The sequence below is a fragment of the Microtus pennsylvanicus genome, chromosome 10 (genome assembly GCF_037038515.1).
Source record: "Microtus pennsylvanicus isolate mMicPen1 chromosome 10, mMicPen1.hap1, whole genome shotgun sequence".
Lineage (NCBI taxonomy): Eukaryota > Metazoa > Chordata > Mammalia > Rodentia > Cricetidae > Microtus > Microtus pennsylvanicus.
This window is the reverse complement of record NC_134588.1, coordinates 9688682-9712693: the sequence shown is the minus strand read 5'-3', so window position 1 is coordinate 9712693 and position 24012 is coordinate 9688682. Positions and strand designations below refer to the sequence as shown.

Below are 24012 nucleotides of genomic sequence, written 5' to 3'. Positions count from 1 at the left end.
ATAGCCAGAATCTGGAAACAACCTAGATGCCCTTCAATGGAAGAATGGATGAAGAAAGTATGGAATATATACATATTAGAGTACTACTCAGCAGTAAAAAACAATGACTTTTTGAATTTTGCATGCAAATGGACATAAATAGAAAACACTATCCTGAGTGAGGTAAGCCAGACCCAAAAAGAGGAACATTGGATGCACTCATTCATAATTGGTTTCTAGCAATAAATAAGAAAACTTTCTTAAGTCAGTTTTGTGACTTCCTGTGAAAGGCAAGCAAACTTCTATTTGCCCTAGATAGGAAACCCACTGCAGATCACAGTAACAATCCCACTACAGTCCAGCTTACCGAGCATGTGAATATATTGTGTTACTTAGGGAAATATGAGTGAGGGGTGAATTACAGGAGCATGTAGACTGGAAAGCAGTAGCATCCCTGAAAATCCCACCCCATCCCCAATGATGACTCGGGAAAGCTGCACCACTCGAGATCTTTGTACACCTTTCAGAAAGATTGACTGATTGGAGAGTCTCCTCACCCCAGCAATTGTTATCTTGTGAATATTTTAAGTTGTGAAAACATCTTAGAACCTTGAGGTATTTTGATATCTGGGCCTTAAAAGTTTTATTTACATCCTGAGACTTAAGGAGCGACCTACAGGGAAGAAATGATTCAAATTGGAATCAGCCGCAATTAGTGCTTCTGAAAATGAGGGCCCTGTATCATCTATGCCATAATTGTCTAATCATTTATTTTAAAATCTAAATAGTTTTTCTCATTTTTAGTTTTTATAAATGCTTTAGTTTTATACAACATCATCTTTACTATTGAGACGTATTATTATAACCAAGAGAGAATTTAGTTTTGTATTATTACACATTATCCTAGAGAATTTCATACATGTTTATAATAAACTACTATCATGTTCCAACACCTACCTTCTTTAATTCACCTCATATCCCCACATCTCCGAACTTCATGTATTGAAGGGAAACCATCCTCTTGTTCGCTGATAAATTCCACTGCTCCAGTGCATGGCCTAAGCATCTAAACCTTTTCCTCTCAGAATACTGCTTGCACAAAGATTATGAAAATAATGTTATTCATTTCCCTGGGGGAATTTTCATATTCTATCCCACCCCCTTGCCTTGGATGTGTCAGCATTGGCCTCCATCTTCTCACTTCCAGGCATCTCTCTCTTCTGTAAGTTATGTCACCTGAAACAATTGCTGCTTAGAAAAATAGAGAAACATGCAGAGACCATAGCTTGTCCAAGCACACCACTTCCTACAACTTATTCTCTTGAAACAGGGTTTCTTAAGAAACCTGGAATAAGCTGTCAGCAATCAAACCCCAGGAATTCTTCTATGTTCACTTGCACAACCACACCCAAATGATGGCATTCCAGGGGTCAATGTCCATGGCTAGCTTTTATGTAGATACTGAGGATTTGAATTCAGATAGGGTTGGGCTATCTCTCCCAACCTTACCACTGGACATTTCACTTAGTGAAGCTTGTTTCAGCTACACTGAACTCTAGTGGGATAACCACTTTGCTTGTATTCTCTGTTCACATCTCCATTTACAACAGTTCCCTTTATTTATATTTTATATCGGTACAACATTTTACTTTTATAAGCCAGGGTCATGCGGCCCTGCCTGGCTCGTTTTATGACACTTTCAGATTCAAATATCATAAATGACTTTTGACATATAGCAAATGTCATGTTACATTCCAGAGCTGAGTCTATTTTGAGCAAATTTGTGACTTCTTCCTCTGCTTCTTTTTTTTTAAATGATAAAAAATTTCACTAAAACTGCCTCAATAGTTTTTCTGGACTAGCCCTGTTCTCTCCCTATCAAAACTTGCTGATCAGACTAAGAATGATTTGAGTTTCTTTCTTTGCCCTTGCAAATCCTTTGGCGCGTTTGCAATTTAATGTAGAAAGTCAGGTTTCAAAATGCCTGAAGAAGCGCCTGGAGGGAGAGCCTCAGTACTTAGGAGAAATTTCTGCTCTTCCAGGGTACCCCCAGTTCATTTACCGTCACCCGTGTTTGGTATATATTCAGCACACACATAAAAATAATAATAAAATATTTGGAATTATGGAAAAAGTTAGTTTTGAGTAAATTATCAACCGAGCTATTCAATGCTTTAATAACATTTATTCAAATTTTCTAATAAGTAGAGCAACACCTGCATTTTATTTCATGGGCATTTTATTTCTTCAATATACTGAAGGGACATCAAAATTAGGCAAAGAAGTTTGAAACTGACAAATAAAGAAGCAATAAAGAGATAACATGTCTGACAGTGCACAATTAACAGTATATATTTAATATGGAGAAATGTTAATCAAAACTCAAAATTTCAGTAATGGGTACCAAGCTCAAGAATTCAGTTAATGAAAATATGTTATAAGCCAGGTGAGTTAGCAAAGGCCTGTCATCCCATAACCTGGGAGAGTTTGTCAGGAGAACTCTGTTTCAAGACAATCTGAACTGTCTACTGAGACCCTGTCTCAAGCAAACAAATGAATGAACAGACCTGTGAAAAGAACGTGCTATTCATTTGAAAGAATTGAAAGATTATATTTTAAGAGATTTTACCCCCAGACAAAGACAGAGGGTGAATTGTGAGTATAACTCACCCCACACACCGTACATATATGCACACATACACATACATGTATAGTGTGTGTGTATATGTATACTTGAACAGGCGGAGGCTAGAGAAGGATGTCAAGTACTATCCATTACATCTTTCCAGCTCATCCCCTTGAGACAGTCTCTCACTGAAATGAAAGGTGGTTAATTACACTACCCTGACTGGGACAGGGGGTTCCCAGAATCTGCCCATGTAAACCCCACAATTCAGGTGATAGAGGCAAAGTCTGTGAAACCTAGCTTGTTTCTGTAAGCTATGGCACTTCAAATACAAGTTCTCAAGCATGTGTAATAGGCACGCATAATTACAGAGCTACTTTCCAGACCAAATTGAAGGTGGGCATCATAAATGTATATTAGAACATGTAAGCAAAAATAATAGTCATCAAAACACATTCTGAACACTTAGCTAAGATTTACAGATACTGTTTTATTTTCCCACTCTTTTTGTGGCAGACATAATGACTGTTGGTTATCGGTGGGCAAAACCAAAGCTTAGAAATAAAGACGGAGGTCTTCTGTATTGTAGCAAATTTCATCAGCTCACACAGGCCTGCCTGCACTATGTCCGTGTTCCATGCCACTTCCCTGTTAGCACTTCGGGGCAGGGGAGAAATCTGAAGGGAATGAGACACTGATATTTGTTAGTATCTTCAAGTGTGTTTAGAAAGACAACCTCAAGCTGTTCCTAATAAGGCAGTTAGAAATTAGGTTTTATTCTTCATAAATTCTTATGTTTTTACAAAGTGATAACATGTTTTATGAAAAGAAACTTCATGGTTTTCTATTTTAACTAGTATTCACTTATATTAAGAATCTCGGGAACAGAGCGTAGCACTGCATTCTTGTCAGTGAAACATGCCTTTGGTTTTGCTTATCTGGCTTGGGACACCTCACCTACCTATTTCTTTATCTAGTTCAATGGTAACCTAGGCACTGAAATAAAGAAATTATAAAATGTATAATATATTTAATACAGAATTCAGTAAACTGTGTAATATTTGACCAAAGTATTGAGTTTCTCTTAGTTTTGTGATCTCTTTTATGTATTTTATGTAAAATTATTTCACTAAACTCTTTGAGAACTGATGCCCTCTTCTGGCTTCTATATACAATGCATCTGTGAGCATGTACAAACACATATATACAGAATTAAAAATGAAAATGATATCTTTCAAAAATAAATAAATGTTGTGTTGTTATGGCTACTCAATGAGTAATAAATTTGAAGATTTTCATCCTTATTTCCCTTCTTATTACTTCCTTCACTTATGTGTAGGAAGAAAATTATTAATTGCTATTACAAGTTAATAATACAGTGACATGTAAGAATATTTTAAATTGTCCTTTATGGTTTTTTAAACCATTCTATTTTTGTAAAAATCAAATAAATAGTTCCCTCATCCATCAAACAGAGTGTGTTTTTTATTATTATTTTATAAAATTTTAGTTTCCTATTTTTGGTGTGTGCACACACATGTGAAACACACATCCTTGGTTCCCTTTTCCTATTGTGGTATTTTCAGATGGAACTTGGGAACTTTGTACAGTATTTTTAACCAATTGAAACCTATTAAAAAACCTCTGACTTTATACAGAAGTTTCTTTTATTCCTTTTCTGAAACCTCTCATTATTTACAGTCTTAACGTGTCTAGAATAAACACTTCCCAGAGATAAGGTTTTGTTCCACACAACCTTTCTTTAAAGAAAGAATGTCACTTCCTAGCATTTCACACAATTTCTCTATATGTCTATTTTTGTTGCAAAAACTTTGATTTGTGACAACCTGTATGGTGATATTCTCTTTGGATCAGTAAAAGCTTCCTTCCAGTGAGCTCACAGCGTGAGAAGAGACACGCGTGACTTAGACCCTGAAGGTATAGTTCAGTGAAACTTCACTTTCTACTACTTTGAAATCCTTCAATACTAAAATGACATTCCAGGTTACACTTCCCTTATCTAGTCTTTTGCTTCTCTATTATTCCTGAGATATAATTCTGCCCTTCATGCACTACCGCTCAGTGACTAACTCCACCCTCCACTAACTATCAATCAATGACTAACTACTGTGTGTTCTACATATCTAACTCGACAACCACTTTAATGGCTGAGCCATCTCCTCAATCCAGACTCTTTCAGATTATTTTGGATGAAACCATTATAGCTACAATGGTATTTAAGAATGAAAAAAAAAGTGGTAAAGAAGAGAATCATAAGTTAAAATGAGTATGAAAAAAAGACTCAGAGAAATGAAACAATATTGCTTATCATGAAGAAAGTCAAAGGAAGCTAGGTATGAATCAAGACTATAGAAGCTGGTCATGGGAGAGGAATGTTATTTTCCCCAAAAGATCCAGAAAAAATCTGGCCATACAGATACCTTGATTTTAAGCTCAGTGAGCACTGTCAGACCTCCAGTTTAGAGAGTTGAAAGATAAGGAATTTGTGTTTTAATCAATTTATTTAAATTTGTAGTAGTTTGTTATACTAGTCACATGAAGTAAAGTGTCATTCCTGGTTTTGTATGTAAGAAAAGACAAGTGACAAGCTATTTTTTCCCATTGAAGAGAAAAAGTAAGATGAGAACAAAAATTAATGGTGCCAAAGAGATGGCTCAATGGTTAAGATCACTTGCTGCTCTTCCAGAGGAAGCTAGTTTGGTTCCCAGCACTCACAAAGGTATCCTTGTTTTAGGGAATCTGATACTCTATTTTGTCCTCTAGAAGCACTCACACAAAAACACATGGTGTGTGCAAATGCAGAAGCACACACACACACACACACAAAGAGAAAGAGATATCTAAGAATAATAAATATTTTAAAGAAAATAATTAGGGGTGATATAGGAGAGCAAGAATTACTAAGAACTATTAACCGTCTCATTTTCTACCACACTTTCCTGACATATTTTCTTAATGCTGTCAGCATAATGCATTCTTAGAGTTCAAAGAAGACACTATTTGACCATTTATGAATCAAAATAAAATTATAATGTATGCTGGTAGATAAGAAAATCCCTGCCCTTCTTCCTGAAACTGAAAGGCTTATCATAATAAAATAACCAGTTGAGCCATCTACTTGTGTTGAAAGTATTATACCTTAAGAAAAATACTGTTCATTATGATTTGCAGTTTTATGTAATTGCGCCATAGCAATTTGTTCAAATGACCCCTTTTAAGAACAGGAATGAGATGTCTTGAAGAAAATGAGACATTTGATCTTGCTGTGAATCCCAAGTGATTGCATCTTCATCTTTCAGAAAGACTAAAAATGCCCTGGGAATTTGAATATGTTCATAGGCAAAAGCCATCTCCCCAATTAGTGTCCAATCAGTATGATGAAAGGAACTAATGCAGGTAGAGATGTACCTTTTCTCAGTCTATTCAGCTTCCTTGAGACAAGCGTGATACAACTCTAGGAGACACACTTTTATTTCCAAACCCTTTGTTCCCTTCTTATCATTTTCCTATGTTACAATTGTGAATCAAATGTTGTAATAAGCATTGTGATTTGCTTGCGTTAATCACCTGCATCCATAGATAAACAGTGATGAGGACCAAGATACAAATTATTTCAGCTATCTAGTGTTTTATTAGAGTATAATAAAGCTACGTTACCCTTTTTCACAGTTCAAAAAATACATGAATTAAAAATTTGAAACTTTAAACAATTTTGTATCAAAGTGGAGATAGTCGTAGCTCTTTTCTATGAGATAGTTGAGTCGTGTGCTAATGCCTGCATTAAATGTGCGTTGAGACGAGGAAGAGGGGTATGTATAGCTTCCTTATTCAGAGAATAGCAAGAAAGTTTCAGCCATTTCAGTTAATGCTTGCAGTAAATACGCAGTTGAAACAAGGAAGAGAGGTGTGTATAGTTTCCTTATTCAGAGAATAATAAGAAAGTTTCAGTCGTTTCAGTTAGTGCCTGCAGTGAATGTGCTGCTGAGACGAGGAAGAGGGGTATGCATAGCTCTATTTAGAGAGTAACAAAGAATTTTCAGTCATTTTAGCTAATGGTCAAGGAAAACACAGATTATTTGAAAAACTAAGATCTGTGGTTCTCTTTATTGCAGAGACACTTGGCTTGGATCCGGAAGTTGCTCGAGCAAACACCTTGGGTTTTGTTGGATGCCTTTCTTCAGTCCAATACAACCACATAGCACCTTTGAAGGCAGCCCTTCGTCATGCCAACATTGCACCTGTGACTGTCCAAGGGACCTTGACAGAATCCAACTGTGGCTTCATCGTGGACTCTGATATGAATGCAGTGACCACTGTGCATTCTTCATCAGGTACTTCCGAGAGGTTGCTTTCTTGAGTTTCCATCACTCTTCTGCTGTCTTATAGAGTTAAACAGCTAGCTGGTCAACAGCACTCAGCTCATTACCTTTCATGATTATAGGTGGTTACAAATTGTAACTGGCTTCTCACAGGTCATATCTGTATTTACAATATACTCTGATGGAAACAAGCTAATGGAGAAAAGGTTTATTCTTTTTCACAGTACAAGCACCCAGTTCTTCATAACAAAGAATCAAGACAACAGGAGCTTTAAGTAGCTGATCATGTCACACATATAATCTGGAAGCAGAGCATGTTATAAACATGCTAGTATTCTGATCATTCTACATCTATACAGTTGAGGATCCCATCCAGGGAGTGGTGCCAAGCACAGTGGTTAGCTCTTCTCACCTCAGTTAAGAAATCAATATAATCCCACAAACATACCCAGCAGCCTGTCTCTCAGGTGATTCTTGATTCTATTAAACTGACTTTTAACAAAAACAGTAGTGGATAGAAATAAACAAAAAATGGTGTGAATATTAGAATACTAATTAATCTAATTGGTAATATATTTAGTAATATACTTTAAGTATGAAATTTAGCAATAAATAGATATTGTGCATTTAGCCTATTGAAAATTAATAGTTAACAAATTAACAATTAAAATTACCTACACATATTTAACATAATTCTGGTTTAAGGCAATGAGCAGTTTTAATTAATGTGTAGCGTCTTGTAGTACATATAATACACATATTCATAATATGCATGTGCATTATTGCATCACTATTGTTTTAGTGGAAAGTGATGTGAGAACTAAAGTATTTAAGGGGTGTGAAGGCATCATAATGGGGACTTGGATAATAGTAACTAGAGTATTATTCTCTAGTTCTTTTTAAGGAAGAAGTAATAAAATTATAGACACAAAAAGTGTAAAATATGATAGTTTGTATGTATTATCTGATGATTCCTTTATTAAATTAGCAGGAAGGCGCTAAGAAGAAGGCTCAAATGCTAAAATGCTTGCTGTACAATCATGAGCCCTAAGTTAAATCCCCAGCAGCCAGATAAGAAGCTGAGTATAGCAGTGAGCCCTTGGACCCCAGTGCTGGAGGAAAGACAAGAGATACTTGGGGCTTCCTGACCAGTCAACCTCTCTGAATTAGTTACCTCCAGAGTCAGTCAAAGATGTAGCCTCAGAAAGTGCCAATAAAAATAACTGAAGAAAACATCGGAAATAAGTCTCTTGCCTCTGCATTGGCCCTCATTGGATAACATACCTGTCTATACATGTGTATCATTCACACATATAAACAAATGCATACATATATAAATAAATATACAAATGCATATTCTGTACATACATCATTTTACATAGTTACATTGTGTGTGTTTATGTGTCTGATGAGAACACTTGATCATAAAAGCATATTTGTACATTTTGCTTATTCATGATAAAATTGGTATTCTTTAACCAATGATGCCCAAGCTACTGTCAAGTATCATTATGTTCTACAACCAGTTTTGTTTTTCTTTTTTTAGATTCTGAATATTAGTGAAATTTACATTCCTTTTCTTTATTATGGATGACTTTCACTGATCTGATATTGTTTCCATCCACATTCTTTTTTAATGGAGAAATCAACTATTGTGACTGAGCAAAATTCTAGTGTATATTTGTGTGTGCATGTAATGTATGTGTATGTGTGTTTATATATCTATGAATGTATGGCTATGAGTTTTGATGTACAAATTCTTTTTATACTCATCTATTGATACTTAAGCTACTTCCACATTTTGACTATTGTGAACAATACTAAAATGATCATAGATTATAGAAATCTGTAGGCATCACTCCCCGATTTTACATTATATTGGAAAAGCATGATAATCAATTATATAATACTGCCATAGATACATATATAAAGATAACAACAGTAGATTAGAGAACCAAGAACTAAACATGGACATATGTGGTCAGCTCATGTTTGGCATGTACTGGGAGAAAGGCAAGTGCTTCATAAGTGTCTTGGGTTTAGCTAACTAAAAGAAAATCATGTAATTGAAACTTTGTCTTAATCTATAAAAAATACTTGACATGGGACTCATTAATGGTTTATAAGGTTTGAAACATTCAAACTTTCAGAAATACCTATAGAAAAATATCTTTGATATTACTCTTGAAAATGATATTGTATTGATATGACTAAAATGCATATAACGAAAGCAAAAATAAATGAGTGAGTAAAATGGCATCCAGCTAGAACTGGTTCTGCACAGAAAATGAAATGATTAGTAAAATGCATTGGCTGTGATCAAAGACTTGTGGACTCGGTATCTCTTGGTATTCAATTTTCAAGACATATTAATTGATTTAATTCAAAAGCCAATGAATAAATAAACCTTATTAAAATTAGGCAAAGCATTCACATATACATTATGGCAAAGTGACATAAAAATCACCAATAGAAAATTGACACATGAAAAGTTTGACCCTATGAAAAGTACTAACACTTCAATCATTGGGGGTGGCAAAGCCTTGGCAATAAAATGCTTTTTTATCACTCTCAAGAGAGCTGTGGTCAAAAGGCAAAGGGTGGATGTTAGAAAGAAGATCCACCAGCAGATGGTACAGCCCCTATGGATACCAGTATGGCAATTTCTCAGAAAAATTAGGAAACAACCTTGCTCAAGACCCAGCAATGGCAGTTTTTGATATATACTGAAAGGATACTCGAGCATACCACAAGGACACGTGCTATGTTCATAGCAGCATTGTTTGTCATAGCCAGATGCTGGATACAACCTAAATGTCCCTCAACCAAAGAATGGATAAGGAAAATGTAGTGCATGTACACAATGGAGTACTACATAACAGAAAAAAATAATGGCTTCTTGAAATTTGCAGGCAAATTGATAGATCTAGAGAACATCATATTGAATGAGATAACCCAGACCCAGAAAGACAATTATCATATGTACCTACTCATAAGTGGTTTTTAAACATAAAGCAAAGAAAACTAGCCTACAAATCACAATCCCAGAAAACCGAGACGACAACGAGGACCCAAAGAGAGATATACATGTATCTAATCTACATGGGAAATAGTAAAAGACAATATCTCCTAAGTAAACTGGGAGCATCGGGACCATGTGAGAGGGTAGAAAGGGAGGGGAGAGGCAGGGAGGGGAGCAGAGAAAAATGTATAACTCAATAAGATCAATGAAAAAAAGGAAAAAAGAAAGAAGATCCATTACTGATATTCCTCAGAAAAAGGAAAGTGTATGTGTGTGTACACTTATTAACACACATGTATCATCTATCTATCACATATCCATCTATCATCTATCAATTGATCAATCTATCTGAGTGTCTATTTATCTGATCTACATAAAGAAGTATAGGGACTAGTCAGCAGCAACAACAACAACAACAAAAAATGGGGGCCAGACAGTAGTGGCACATGTCTTTAATCCCAGAATTCTGAAGGCAGAGGTAGGTGGATCTCTGTGAATTCAAGGCCAGCCTGGTATACAGAGTGAGTTACAGGACAGGCTCCAAGGCTACACAGCGAAACCCTGTGTCGAACAGTCCCCCCCCACACACACACTCACAAAGAATTGGAAGAAAACAGGAAATAGGGACTTGATAGTGTCCTCTACTAGAAGAAAGTGAGGCAGGGCTGGCAAGCTTGAGCCCCGTAGGGCTGAATCTGTTGAGTAACTTTGACCAAACCTGTGTTATGGAGACTACTGCTAGCAGTCCCATAATTATCTCTATGGTGTTTGATGGAGAAGGCACATTGACTTGGGAAGTATAAGTTAGATAACAGAGTGGCTGGGGGGGGGGTAGGCTGTGGACAGATTGATTTGTGTGTGTGTAAGGCATGCTTGTGTGTAAAACATTTATTGTCTCTAGGAACTAATTAGACTATCACTGTGTGACAATATTCCTGAGGAGATGTAAAAAAAAAATATTTACTCAATTCAGAGAACTGGTGATAGACAAGAGTCTACCTCCAAATTCCAATAAGAAGAACCAGTGAGTTTCCCTGGGGTCATTTTCAGGACTGTGGATGATGGGTCACTCATTGCAATAGAAATGATTCAAGAAAGCATCAAAGCCTACCCTGGCATAGGCGATGGCTTATATGACTGAAACTCTGAAGCTCACTGCAAGATTTATGGGCAGCTCAACAGCTCAGAGAGTATCTCTTGCAGGCAGTCTTGCTAATCTCTGTCCTTTTCAGGAAGCTCTGATGGTCTGAGAACCTTCAAGGAAGCTTGACTTATATGAGAGTATCTCTTATCCATCCTTTCTGCTTATATAAGCTTGGGGAAGGAGGGCCCTAAAACATCTGCTCAGTTAGTGGAGTTACTGAGTTTTTTATTCTCTGAGCCTTAAGGAACTTCCCTTTAGAGCATTCCGAGTCGTAAAGAACCCTCTTGAAGGAAGAATGGATCACTCCCAGAAAAGTATTTCACACCTGACAATCATATCCACACCCTGACCAACAAGGTGTTAAATTATTAGTTTTCTGAAAAACTCTGATATATCAGTATTCAGCTATAGACTGATATTATATATAGAAAAAGGAACAACACTGTCCTGATTCAAATTGTTCTTTGACATTCTCAAATGGCAGAAGACCATTCTCAGAGAAAATGTCTTAAGTATTGTTACATATTTCTGGTGAGACCTAGTACTGGGTGAAAACTCACCTTTGCTTACTCATCACACAATGTCTAGAATTATACTTAAAAATGGGAGTCCTTAAACAGTGTAGATAAGAAAATATATGCCATATAGCATTAAATTATTGACAGACAAATGTTAGAGATAAAGAAATGGGCATATAAATGGCAGGTAGCTAGATGGTAGATGGCAGGTTAAGGATGGATGGAAACATATACATGGATGCATTTCTGCATTTAGGCTAAGGCATTTATTTTTCAAGGAGGGAGAATTAAAGCTAAGATATAATATTTAATGTTGATCAGTTATGAAAAGAAGGCACTCCTGAAATGAGTCATCACTGAGATAAGGGTTACTTTGCAGAACCTGATTACCAAACATACTACTGAAAATATTATCTTAGCCAATCTGAGATGCTTTCTCTGTAGCATTAATAAATACTAGAGAATTGGAATTAATGAAGTAAATTAATATATATTAACCTATCAACATCAAAACATGTTAGAAATGGATAAATCTTGGTTAACATAGTTATAAATAACTCTGTTATTTATAACGTTAAAAGCAGTGCATGTACTAAATAGTGTTGGAACCAGTAGGATCTGAGCAGAAAAAGGAAAAATCTTAACTGTACAGCATTAAAATTTGAGCATTCATGGAGAACCAGGATGAATTCCAGGAAGGAAGCTTGACATAGAAATATGCCAGAGTTTGGAGGTTGTAAGGACATAGGAGGTAGAATAGCTAAATATTTCTCATTCCCTCTCCTTCCCTCTCTCCCTCCCCAACCCTCTCCATCCATACCTTCCTGCTTCTCTCTGCCTTACTACCTTTCTCCCTACCATTCTGTCAGTCTCACCACTATCCCCCTCATCATAGTTCTTCCCTCCCATTGTCCCATCTAATATTTACTCCCTATAATGCAGACTCCCTTCTTACATTTTCCTAGCTCCTTATCTCTACCTCTCTCTATCTCCTTCCCTGTTGAAGAGAGACCTGCAAGTCTAGGGACTCTCTCCTCTCTCCCAGATCTTGGATTAGGCACAAACAACATCTAAACACCTGCTTTCCCTTTCATTAAGTGGTGAAGAAAAAGTGGTGGCTTTCTGACTCAGGCAGACAAACAGAAGTAAATGATCTTGTTGGTGTAACTTTTAAGAGAGAAAATGGGGAGGTCCGTGTTAGAAGGGGTTATGATGCAGTGGTATATTTTTACTGGCTATATTATTAGCTGAAACAAAGGGGGCTTTCAATTTCTGAACTTTGGTAGTCATTCTCAGGAATGAGTCTGGCATTAGAAAATGTCTAAATAAAGTATTAGACCTTGGTGGGTAGCTTTAGGGATACAATCTGTGGTACATAACAAGAGTGAAGGGGGAAGGGCAAAGCCCAACAGAGCCATGTTACCAGGCCCAGGACTGTGAGGGTCCTTCACCTATTCTCTTCCTCATTCTCTTCTTCTGTCCCTAGCTATCTCTTTCTCTGTTCTTTTCCTCCCTTCATCCCTTCCTTTCTCTCTCCATGCCTCCCTAACTTCATGTCTTCCTATCTCTTTGTATCTCTCTCTTTTTTTCTTCTCCTCATCTCCTATCCTCTATTACATGGCAAGTTCATGGTCACCTTCTACTACATAGCAACTGAAAGTCAAGAAAAATAAATTGGGTGACTGCGATGGCTCAGAGGTTAAGAGTATACCCTGGACAGTTGCTCTTCTGGTGAGGGCTGCTCTGAGATGCTAATTCTTCCACTGCTTCTGGTCTTCCTTGTCAGTTGACTGAGGACCTCACACAGTTAAGGAGTCCACTGGGGCATAATGGAATGAGTGTTTGAATTAAAAGACAGCTGCCATTCCTAGGAATTCTCCAGCAAAGTGAAGGAGGTTGAGTCGATGACAGAAGGTGCACAGGCCGGGCACCACCCTCACTGGCCCAAGGCTCTCTCAAATCTTAATTAGAAGCTAATGATGACATGAAATATGGGTTGTAAGCAGTATATTTTATTCATCTTTTATATTTAGTGTGTGTATACATGTCATGAAGCATGTGGAGGTGAGAGGGCATGGTTTGGGGAGTTGGGATTCTCTTTCACCTTGTTTCAGAGGCACAGGTTTCCTTGTATCTATACCTGATCTGCACATGGGACCAGCTGCTCCCTCATTGGGATTACAGACTGGATCCCCAAAATACAGCTTTTAATGTGGCCTCTGGGATTGAACTCAACTAATCATTTTAAGTGATATTTATTTCAGTTTCCTTCCAAACGCTAGTTCATATCTCACTATAGGAATCTTGTTACACTGCACAGTTGTCCACTGAATATGTTCTCCCTGTGGTTGAGGGAAGAATAAAGTTTAAGCTTTGGTCTTTTCTTCCGTCTAGATCCCTTTGGAAAGACAGATGAGCGTGAACCACTCACAAATGCCGTCCGAAGTGACTCAGCAGTCATTGGAGGTAACCTGTCTTCATCAATAAGAGCAGGAAAAATATCTCTGGTTCTGTGGTCTGCAGAAAATTATCTGAAGCCTTCCTTACCCATGATCATTTAGCACACCAAATCAGGCATTGCCTTCCATCCCTTAGCCTTTTCTTTCATGGTTCAAGATTAATAGCAGACTCTCCTCCAGGGCCAGCAGCTCTGTGGCTTCATTCTGCCTCAAATTCAGCAGGCCGCTGAACTTTGAGCCAACAGCTGGGACATTTACTTACAGATAGGCAGTCTGCATTTGTTCATTGCATCCTGTTGTCACTTCTAAAGCACAAACAAAATAGACCAATGAAATCTCATTGGGGCAGACAGATGAACAGAGCAGTCATTGTTTTCGGTTTTCCTTTACAGAATGATTTGGGTTGGATCTAATGAGTAGAATGAAGCCCATATGACTGAAGTTCCAAATCCTGCAGTCCATCTGGCTATGGATGTAGAGTTTGCTTGCTCTGCTTATAGCTTCTCCTACCACCTTCCCTTGCTTTATAGTTTTTAAACTGTGTGCTGGTCTCATCCTACCCTACTCTTTATTCTGTCACAGCCCCTCTAATGCCTACAGGAGTTTGATGTTCCCATCTGGATCTTGCAACACAGAATATCTCCCAAGTTTTGCTTAATGTAAGATGCCTGAGATATGGAAATCCATTTCCATTGGTGACTTATAACCATAGCAGGTGCCTCAACCCTGCCTTCTGGCAGCTGGGATGAATGACTCCACACCAGATGGAGTTCTTTAAAAGTCTGCAGGAGTCATTCATTTCACTTCTATTTAATTAGCTCCAGTTCTGGGTCAGACCTGTACTAAACATAGAGATGCAGGATGGGAGATACAATTACTGTCTTCCTAGAATGAGCAGACTGGCTAGGAAAGAGATAGGCAACAGACAGCAATAACAGCATAGAAGCTGGTTCCAAAGATGAATGCGACCAGAAGAACCCCCCAGAGTAGCATCCCAGAGCAGGGGGACAATTAAGGACTTTCCTTAGGGAAGTACTTAAAATGTGAGCTGAATGCCTTCTCCAGGGAAGAGAGTTGAACTTGATTTTTCTTTGAAATCAGTAAATGTCACGGAAAATTTTATAACTCTCTCTATTCCTGTAAGTTTTCATTTGATGAGGAAAAATCATGTGTTCTGGTCTTCCCCCACTCATTGGCAAGCCCTGTTGAGTCTCTATGAATGGGAAGATTATCACAGCCCCACAGGAGATCCTGGGAAGCTTGCCCAGCTTCCAGCCTGCAATAACCCCTTCAACCCAGGAGTAGAAGCAACCTCAGCCACATTATAAAACTGCAGTTCATGCTTCAGATTCATTCATTGCCACCCAGATTAGACTATCAACTTTGGTATTTTACTTTGCCTTTTTCTAAAATAGTTGTAAAACATGTTACCCAATGAGCAAATGTAAATGATCTTAGTTATGGTCACAAATTTTAAAAATTTGGTGGAAGATGGGTGTATATATTTAAGTTTTTGGTATCTAGTCAGATAAACAGTAATGAACGATGACCAACAAATAATTAGAAAACATGAAACATTCAAATGTGTATACTTAGTCAGAAATTAAATTATTTTTGTTAACCAAAACCTAAGTATTTTGCTTCTATTAATTATTAATTTCATATGCATGCTGTTTGTTGCTTTTGAAATAAGGGCCCACCATGTAACCCGGGACTGAGAAATGTCAGAGACAGCAAGAGAAATCTTACATTAAAAGAAAGTGGAAGGCAAGAACAGACTCTCAAGTTGCTCTTTGACACCCGCACAAGTGCTATGGCAGCCAAGCACCTACACACACTTACTCACACAGACACACAGACGCGCAGGCACACAGACAGATACATAGTCTCAAACCCTTACATTCTCACAGAGTGAGGGGGGTAGTGGTAGTTAATCCAAGTAATTCTTGGAAAATTTTGGTGTACTTAAAATCTCTGAAATCGGAATTTGATCCCTATTAACAAAAATAAAACAACACAGAAACCACACAAATCCTTTGCTGTTCCAACTCCATGTGCATTATTAGGTCATAAACACAACCTTCTAGGAGAAACAGCCTTTCTCCCTCATTACTCTACTTGTAGAAACATTTGTTCAAACTGAAGGTCAAGGGATTCTGAGCAGGTCTTTATCTCTGGGTAAAGATCAGATTTTTGTTTGTGTATTTTATTTGTTTATGATTTTTTCCCTCCAATGTATGTGTTTGTCTAGCCTGGATTTCCTCAGTGACACCTTTTTTCTCTTTCCCCTTCTTTTCTTTGCAGGTGTCATAGCAGTGGTGACATTTATCACCTTTTGTGTCATCGGCATCATGACCCGCTTTCTATATCAGCATAAGCAGTCACACTGTACCAATCAGATGAAGGAGAAGGAATACCCAGAGACTTTGGACAATTCCTTTAGAAATGACATTGACTTGCAAAACACAGCCAGCGAGTGCAAACGGGAATACTTCATCTGAGATGACACAGGGTTACCTACTCCTCTTTTATTTTGTAGGGATTTCCCTCTCCTTTTCTCTTTCCTATCTTTTAATTTAGGTATTTCTTTTCTCTCTTTCAACATTAATATTCTGGAACACACCTGCATCCACCAAAAGCATTGATCTCCTTCATCCAGCTCAGGAGGTCAGGTAGCTGTGGCTACTGTTGTTCACTGACATGTGCATCATTGTGAAAGTGACCACTGGAGACACAGACTTCACTATTGTAAACAAGAGGCACGTGTGCACCTATGTACATTTGATGTTTGTAGTTGAGTTTTTAAAAGTCAGTTTCTCAGGCACTTGGTCTTGATATCTTCTGTTAGACGAGCTCTGTGGCATTGGCGTTTCACAATTATCCCGGGCACCCTGCCCCATACCATAGTGGTAGGTATCATGGCTTGAAAGAAGAGAAGTGTGTTTGTGTGTGTGTGTGTGTGTGTGTGTGTGTGTGTGTGTGTGTGTGTTTGTATGACATAGAAAGGCAGAATCAGATCATCGTTTAAGTAAAATGTCTATCAGGGATGCTGGTAGAACAGTAGCGTACAAGGGAAAGTATCAACCCAGAGAAAGCAATGTTTGTTCTTTTAGGTTCCTTGAGTGTGGTCAGAAGTTTGGGAGATATTATGCCACACAGAAATTCTTCTAAGGCAGACATCATCTGGCCAGGCTTAAAGACATTTTAATTCTTTTATTTCATTTACTTTATTTTGTTTTGTTGCTGAGGCAGGTATTTGTAAAGTATCCAGGACATTCTTTCCCAAGACACTGATTAAAGAGCAATGAGTGAAGTGAGTGTGAGATCCTTGACAAGGCAACAATCATGTGTGCTGCCTGTAACCTTCTCCAGTTCAGACTTCAATAACTGAAAAAATCTGATTCCGTGGGAGCATGCTTCCCTTGAGAGCTGAGGGGAGAGAGGCTACAGGTCTGCCTGAGGTGGAAGACTTTCATAGCACCCTTGAAAACAGACACTCTACTTGGAGGACCTAGGCTATGAGAACACCCATGGGGTGCCTGGGGCAGAAGGAGATCCTTCTGGCCTGTTTGTTATGATGGCATTTTACAAGCAACCAGAGACATCTGTGTTAGTTTAGTGTGGGCATCATGAGTATCCCCCAGTACTGTTCATTTTCCTTCCCCTAGAGTCCCAGTTCTTTCCAATAGAGAATGGCAGAGTAGTGAGAACTACTTTGGGCCTCTCTTGCTGCTCTGTTTTGAGGCATGGATGCAGTAGCCTGAAACCAGGGGGTTTCATGAAAGTTGTGAGGAAATAGCTGCTCCTGAAATGTAACAACTGCCTTCTCCACTTTACTAGAACTTGTTAGATAGGTTATTCCTAAAATTGCTATATTGAAGAAAAATTATACACGTGTGTATTGTGGAAACCTAAATGGAATTCAAATAAAAATCTAAAATGGTTCCATAAAAAAATGTTAAGGTCCTCTTAACTCAGGTTGGAGGAAAACTTTTTAAAAATACAGAAAAGAGGTGCAGAAAAAAAATGAGAAATATTGAGCAGACTTCTCCACAACCACCCACCCAGAAAGATCCAGTAAAGGAAGCAGGTGCAGAGAAGCAGGGCACACCATCTAGAACACATGTTATGAGTTCACTGACATCTGAGCTGTTTCCTAGGAGGTGAGGGCCTGACTATCGTCTGGGACAGTGTGGAACCCTCTAGATCAAGGGTTTGGGGAAATCCCTTTGCCTATGAGGCACATCTCACTTTCAAATCTGTACTCATGTACACAAAGGTGCCCATGCACTTGCCTTGCTTGCCTAAATAAGGTAGTCTCTTGCACCTCAGGCTTCGGGTTCTCTTGGTAGCAGAACACATAGTCGATTCAAAAGGCATCTTGATTTTGTTCATGGTGAGTAATCCTGATCGTTTTTTAACTCTGCCCTTGTACCACCTTGGAATAAAAACAATCACCCAAACACTTTAGGACTTAGGAACTGCTAGAAGCAAGATCCTTGATGGATACGGTACTGACCAATTCTCTTTGAAGGGCAGACCTGATTTGTAAAGCAGGTGCCTTGACAGTCAGTAGGTCATTCATCTTCTTAGTGAGTGTCCTATCTCCGACTCTTCAGCAGTGCCCCAGTTAAGCCATCACTGGCTTCATCCAGGTTTCAATCTGTAGCTTTTCTCACTGCAGAACTACAGAGGTAAGGATTGGGTGTGGCATCACAGTCCACAGCTCTGAGATATTGTCCTAAATATATGTTCTTTCCTTAAAATTTTCTATGATTCTTATACACCCTCTTCCTCTATTAGGATATCTTTATCATTTTGCTACTGAATTTATTTTAAAGCAATTTTAACAAAGATGCCCTTTTTAATTTTCTATCTTTAATATGACAAATGATCATCTAATAAAATGAAAGATATTGAAAGTCTCTTTCCCTATGCCCTTCATTCCCTGTTTTCCAATTTCTTCTTTCGAATTTGAATCTTCTGTCTCTATAAAAGGTTGTATAAGTCACCTTTTTGCTTCTTTGCCACAAGAAATAAAAGTCATGCTGAAGTTTAGCCCTAAGCACCTCTGGTAGTGAAACAACAGGTAAGAGAGAGTAGCCACACTGAAACACTTTCTTTTTGGAGTCCTCAGAACCAAGCACCACGTTTTACTGGCACGATGTGATTGGATAGATGTGGAAGTGCAAGCCAAATCAATGTGTATGGTTCCCTCACCACAAGTATGTCCTTAGAGATAATCCTGTAGAGAAATTGTGAAGCTAGTCTCTGCCGTCTGCATAGCACACACTCTACTGACTTCACTCCTGTATGCGCAGGCTGTGCATGCCAGGACCCTGGGCATGGAGACCAAATGGTAGATGCACACCAAGATGGTATATTTAAGTATTCTCAGGGCTAAATGAGAGTTTAGCCCCACAACACACATCGGGTGAAAAATCCAGCAATTTGTTTTCTCCCCCTAAATGCACATCACAGCCAGAAGCAAGAGCACAATTCAGGGGTGGTGGCAAGGCCTGTTTGGTTTGTACAGTTATTCAGCTGTGTTTTTCACCTTCAAACAATTACAGCCTAAAACAAGAGTCAGTGTGTTTTAATCCTCCTTTAGCCACCACTTCTCCCTATGGTATATAGGTTTCATGATGCCCCTATTACATAATGCTCAGTCATTGATGCCTGCTGTTTAAAAAATAACTCGTGGAATATGATTTTTTTACAGTAAGACCAAAAACATCTATGTAATATTCCAACCCAAGGGATAGTACTGATATTATCCCATGAACAAATCTATCAATGAAAGCAGCTGTATGTTTATTTCTCCTAAAGAAATTTTAGCAATAGCCGTGGTTTCTCCAAGAATTAGGTTAGGACAACTGATATTTGTCATTTTCTGGATTTCTATTCATAAATAGATCAGCTTGTGTTCATCTGAAGAATCCTGGAGCTGATATATTATTTTATTCACTTTAGTAATAAGATGTGGCTTTATCTTAATTATCAGCCTTTGACAGAATCGTGACTACCACATCAAAGCAGAAGCAATACCAAAACTAAATGAATATGCAGTTCTTTTTCCTGTTCTCAGACATAAGACATATGTGAAATGTCCATGACTCTAGTGTTCTGTTGGATATGCAAATAAAACAGCATATCTTACAACAACGGAGATGTCCACACAACACCAGGTAGCAGAGAACTAGTACTAGGCACAGTTCATGTGCAAACCACGTTCCAGAGGGTTCTAAAAGCAAACATATTTTTGGACAATTCTTTTAATTTTGTGTCATATTTATTAATTATTCCAGAAATGACTGCTTTGTTTATCTTCCTTAAGGTATTGGGTCACAGAGATAAATTTCTATAGAAGTTGGTAAATGGAATTTTTGGACAGAGAAAGAAAATAATGGCCCCTGTATATTTTCATTAAACAGCTTTTATTAGGTATCCGTGACATGTCTAGGACTCTCTATTGTAAACCATGCTGGGCTCAAACTCACAGAGAACCACTTAACTCCGCCAAGGTGTGGACTTCCATTTCTGACTATATCAGATATATTCGAAAGCTGTTAAATTCTCTATGCTCACATGTTAGCTCCAGTTAAAGCTTTCCAAATGTAGGCTGTATGCGTAGGGCAGACCCGTGAAAAGACTGGAGACATAAAATAGAAGTCTTTAATTCCACCCCCCTTCTGATTTCATTTCTTTGGTGGACATTCATTGATGATCATGGCTCTTCTAGATCCCCTTTAACTGGTTAGTATTCTGGCATTTTTAATTCTCCCCATTCAGCCCTAAAGAAGCATTTGACTATATTTAGGTAAACCTCTGAGAACTAGAAGTCACCTATTGAGCGAATAATTTATTGATGTATTATCCCCCTAATCAAGATCATACTTCTGTATCTATATGTTTCCAACCTTGAAGGTCATGCATGTAATCTCTCCATATAATGTCGCCTCAATTAGAAGACACACATTAACATTAGTGAGTTGCATTTACAGTATCCCCATAGAATCCATGGACTAGGGCACCAAGCCTGTGGAACTCTTGCTTGTTTTATCTATTTCAGTTCTCTTGAATTCCTAGAGCTATAATCTAGCAACCTTTTAGCAACAGCAGTCTGGCAAGAGTCTCTTGAGGAACTATATAATCCTGCCACTCATTACTCTCTGAAGCCATTGTTTGCCTTTGCTTTGTCCTCAAATGACCCACAGGTCAAGTTTCAACTAAATAAATAAACAAGCAATGTTGTACCTGTAAGTGGCAAATGGAAGGGTGGTACGGACAAGCACAAACATGCTTGAGTTCTTGAAGGATGCCTGCGTACTTTTTATGTCTCTCATGCAGATCGGAACTGTTTTATTTGAACGACTCACACTTTCAAACACTGAAACACTTCTGTACCAGGTTTGGGGGCTTTCTTAACTTCTTTTTAGGCCTTGCTCACAGTCACCCTCAAATCATTTGTTTTGAAAATGTTAGTTGTTCTTCATTCTCAGCTCTTGTTCACTAATTCTAAATAGTTGATTAACCTAAAAAGGGAGACGCTGCAATACACACATACACAGGCACATGTGTGTACCCCCCACACACACACAAAAGTGAAAAGGAATAGGGCTGTTCCTCAAACGTTATCCAGGAAATTATATCCATACCTACTTTGTAACCAGAGATTTATCACCATTTTATCTTGGAAACTGTTTAAATGCCTCATAGAAGTTTCTAGTGATTGTTTTGTTATTTTTGAATGATTTCCATGGTATTATTATGTATTAAGGTGTTCTGAGGAAGAATAAGAAGCACATGATGTAGTGAGACAGTGTACTTTGTAAGCTAGTCCTCTGTGGTGTGTAATGCTTATTGTCCATAAAGTGGTTAAGGGGACACAAGAGGCTCAAGGAACAGTGGGTTTTTTGTGTTAAAGCAGACTTGATGGGAGCTTGTCAAGGAGGAAGAGGGAATTCATGGAGCAAGCAGTGGCTGCTGGAGGTTAAAAGGGTCAAAGCTTCCACCATGAAGTAAGGGTAGTTTCTCTCCACACTCTCTTGGCTCCTAACTCAGGAGTCTCAACACTTAGAGAAGAGGCAGTATTACAGCTGTTGCACGAAACATGGTTTACTCATCGTTACATGGCATTTTCACCCTATCCCAGTGAATTTTAAGTTGTATGTTTCACTATTATAGTCCTGGAATGCTTTTGAATTATCACCACAGTGATTTCATCTGGCCAGTGTGAGCACCCAGGTGGCCACTTTAAGCAAAATAAAGTATTGTCATGATCCTCAGGTCCATTGCCCATAATCAGATACTCCATGGATAGAAATTCTGAAACATTGGAGTCAGTCTAGTGATCTTTCTTTCCCTTTCCTTGGTCGTGCCATCCATAGGCACGGCATCATGATAGAAAGGTACAGAGCTTTTTATCACCTGCAGTGTGTACTTCGGAAAGCCACTACCGGACACACTGTGAACCCTGTTCCCTCTCTGCCATTCAGCACACAAGTAAAGCTTGCATTGAGTAGCAGGTTAAAATTAGAAGGCTAATACCAAGTTATGAAAAAGGTGATATGAGCCAGTGATTAAAGCCTGCTCATATTTTCATTAGCATTATACTATGCCATGCTTCAGATCCCAGCAGTAAATCTCAGAGGAAATGAAAAAGGCACTGGGTGTGCGGAACAGGCCTTCTGTCACCCTGAAGCCTTCTTGAATGGCGTCCCCAGGGGGAGCCATTTTCATTGCAACCTTACAGGATAATATGAATGGACCTCTGACTAGTTCTACTTTCACATTATAGTCAGCCATATCGCAAAGGACATACATGAAGTAGGTTAATCTCTTCTCTTTGAATGGCAGTAGCAAACAGTGTAGCAAACAGTAGCAAACAGTCCTGCCTTAAATACTCTTTCAAAAAAACAGTAAGTAACTATACCTTGCTTAAAGTATTATATTTATATCATGAGAAGAACTTCATATTTGGTGAGGATAAAAATCAATAACTTTCTCTTGAACTTGTCAACAGACAGGCTTCCCAATAGCCTACGTTGTCTTAGATAGACACTTCACACAGCCCACTAGCCTATGGCAGGAAGATAGAACATACGGAAATGAAGACACATGACACATTCTAATTATATCTTATAAAATAGGCAAGCGTTCACGAAATTCCTAAATCCCTAAGAAAATTACCATGTTCATTTCAATTGAGAAATTAAAGTTTTTCTGGCACCTGCTTTGAAAAAACGAGAGGCTAGGGAGATTGCTTTTAGCAAATAATTAACAAAGTATAAAAGAACCTCTCCCAATCATATACACTTATGTATATATGAATGGTATGCATAAGTGTATATGATTGGGAGAGGTTCTTTTATACTTTGTTAATATACATGAATGATATATACAGGCTTTCTTTGACAAAAGCACAACAGAGGCAAAGCAGACCATATCCTTGGGAATTAGCTGGAGACTCCTTGTTTCTTTGGATATTATAGATTTTGGTCCTGTGGAAGAATCACCAGCCCCATGTGATGTTTCCTCATCCCAAGTCTTTTTTGTATGCCATGTAACATGTCTTAATACACGGTATGGAGAAATTTAAAGTTAGCCTTAGATTTCTTCGTTTTCTATGTTTTTTGCTGTACAGAAGACTTACCTGTAAATATTGTATATTTAATAAAGAAAGAATTTTGTATCATTTTGTGTGGAACATAAATATGTCTTTCTGTGTTGTTCTTGGGTTAATGAGGAGTCAAGTAATTAATCCCTGAGAGCCACTCTGATTTCTCAGATCATTAACTCCTAGCCAACATGACCCATGAAACACACAAATCTCCTACTCTCCAGGTTTATTGATTTAAGTGCATCTCAAAGTACTGTGTTGGGTTTTTTTTTTTTATGCTTAACTGACTCATACCAAACTGC

The 24012-nt window shown here is 38.1% G+C and overlaps 1 protein-coding gene across 2 annotated transcripts in view; it reads left to right on the top strand.

Moving 5' to 3' along the window:
- Positions 1-20022, top strand: part of Cntnap5 (contactin associated protein family member 5) — a 964156-nt gene extending 944134 nt beyond the window's left edge. Inside the window, exons 22-24 of one of the 2 annotated variants that reach the window (XM_075987656.1) lie at positions 6739-6957; positions 14024-14095; positions 16393-20022. In XM_075987656.1, coding sequence (XP_075843771.1) covers positions 6739-6957; positions 14024-14095; positions 16393-16589 — 488 coding nt within the window. In that variant the 3' untranslated portion in view covers positions 16590-20022. The remainder of the gene's footprint in view (positions 1-6738; positions 6958-14023; positions 14096-16392) is intronic. The other variant, XM_075987657.1, reaches the window with a different exon arrangement.
- Positions 20023-24012: the final 3990 nt, after the last annotated feature.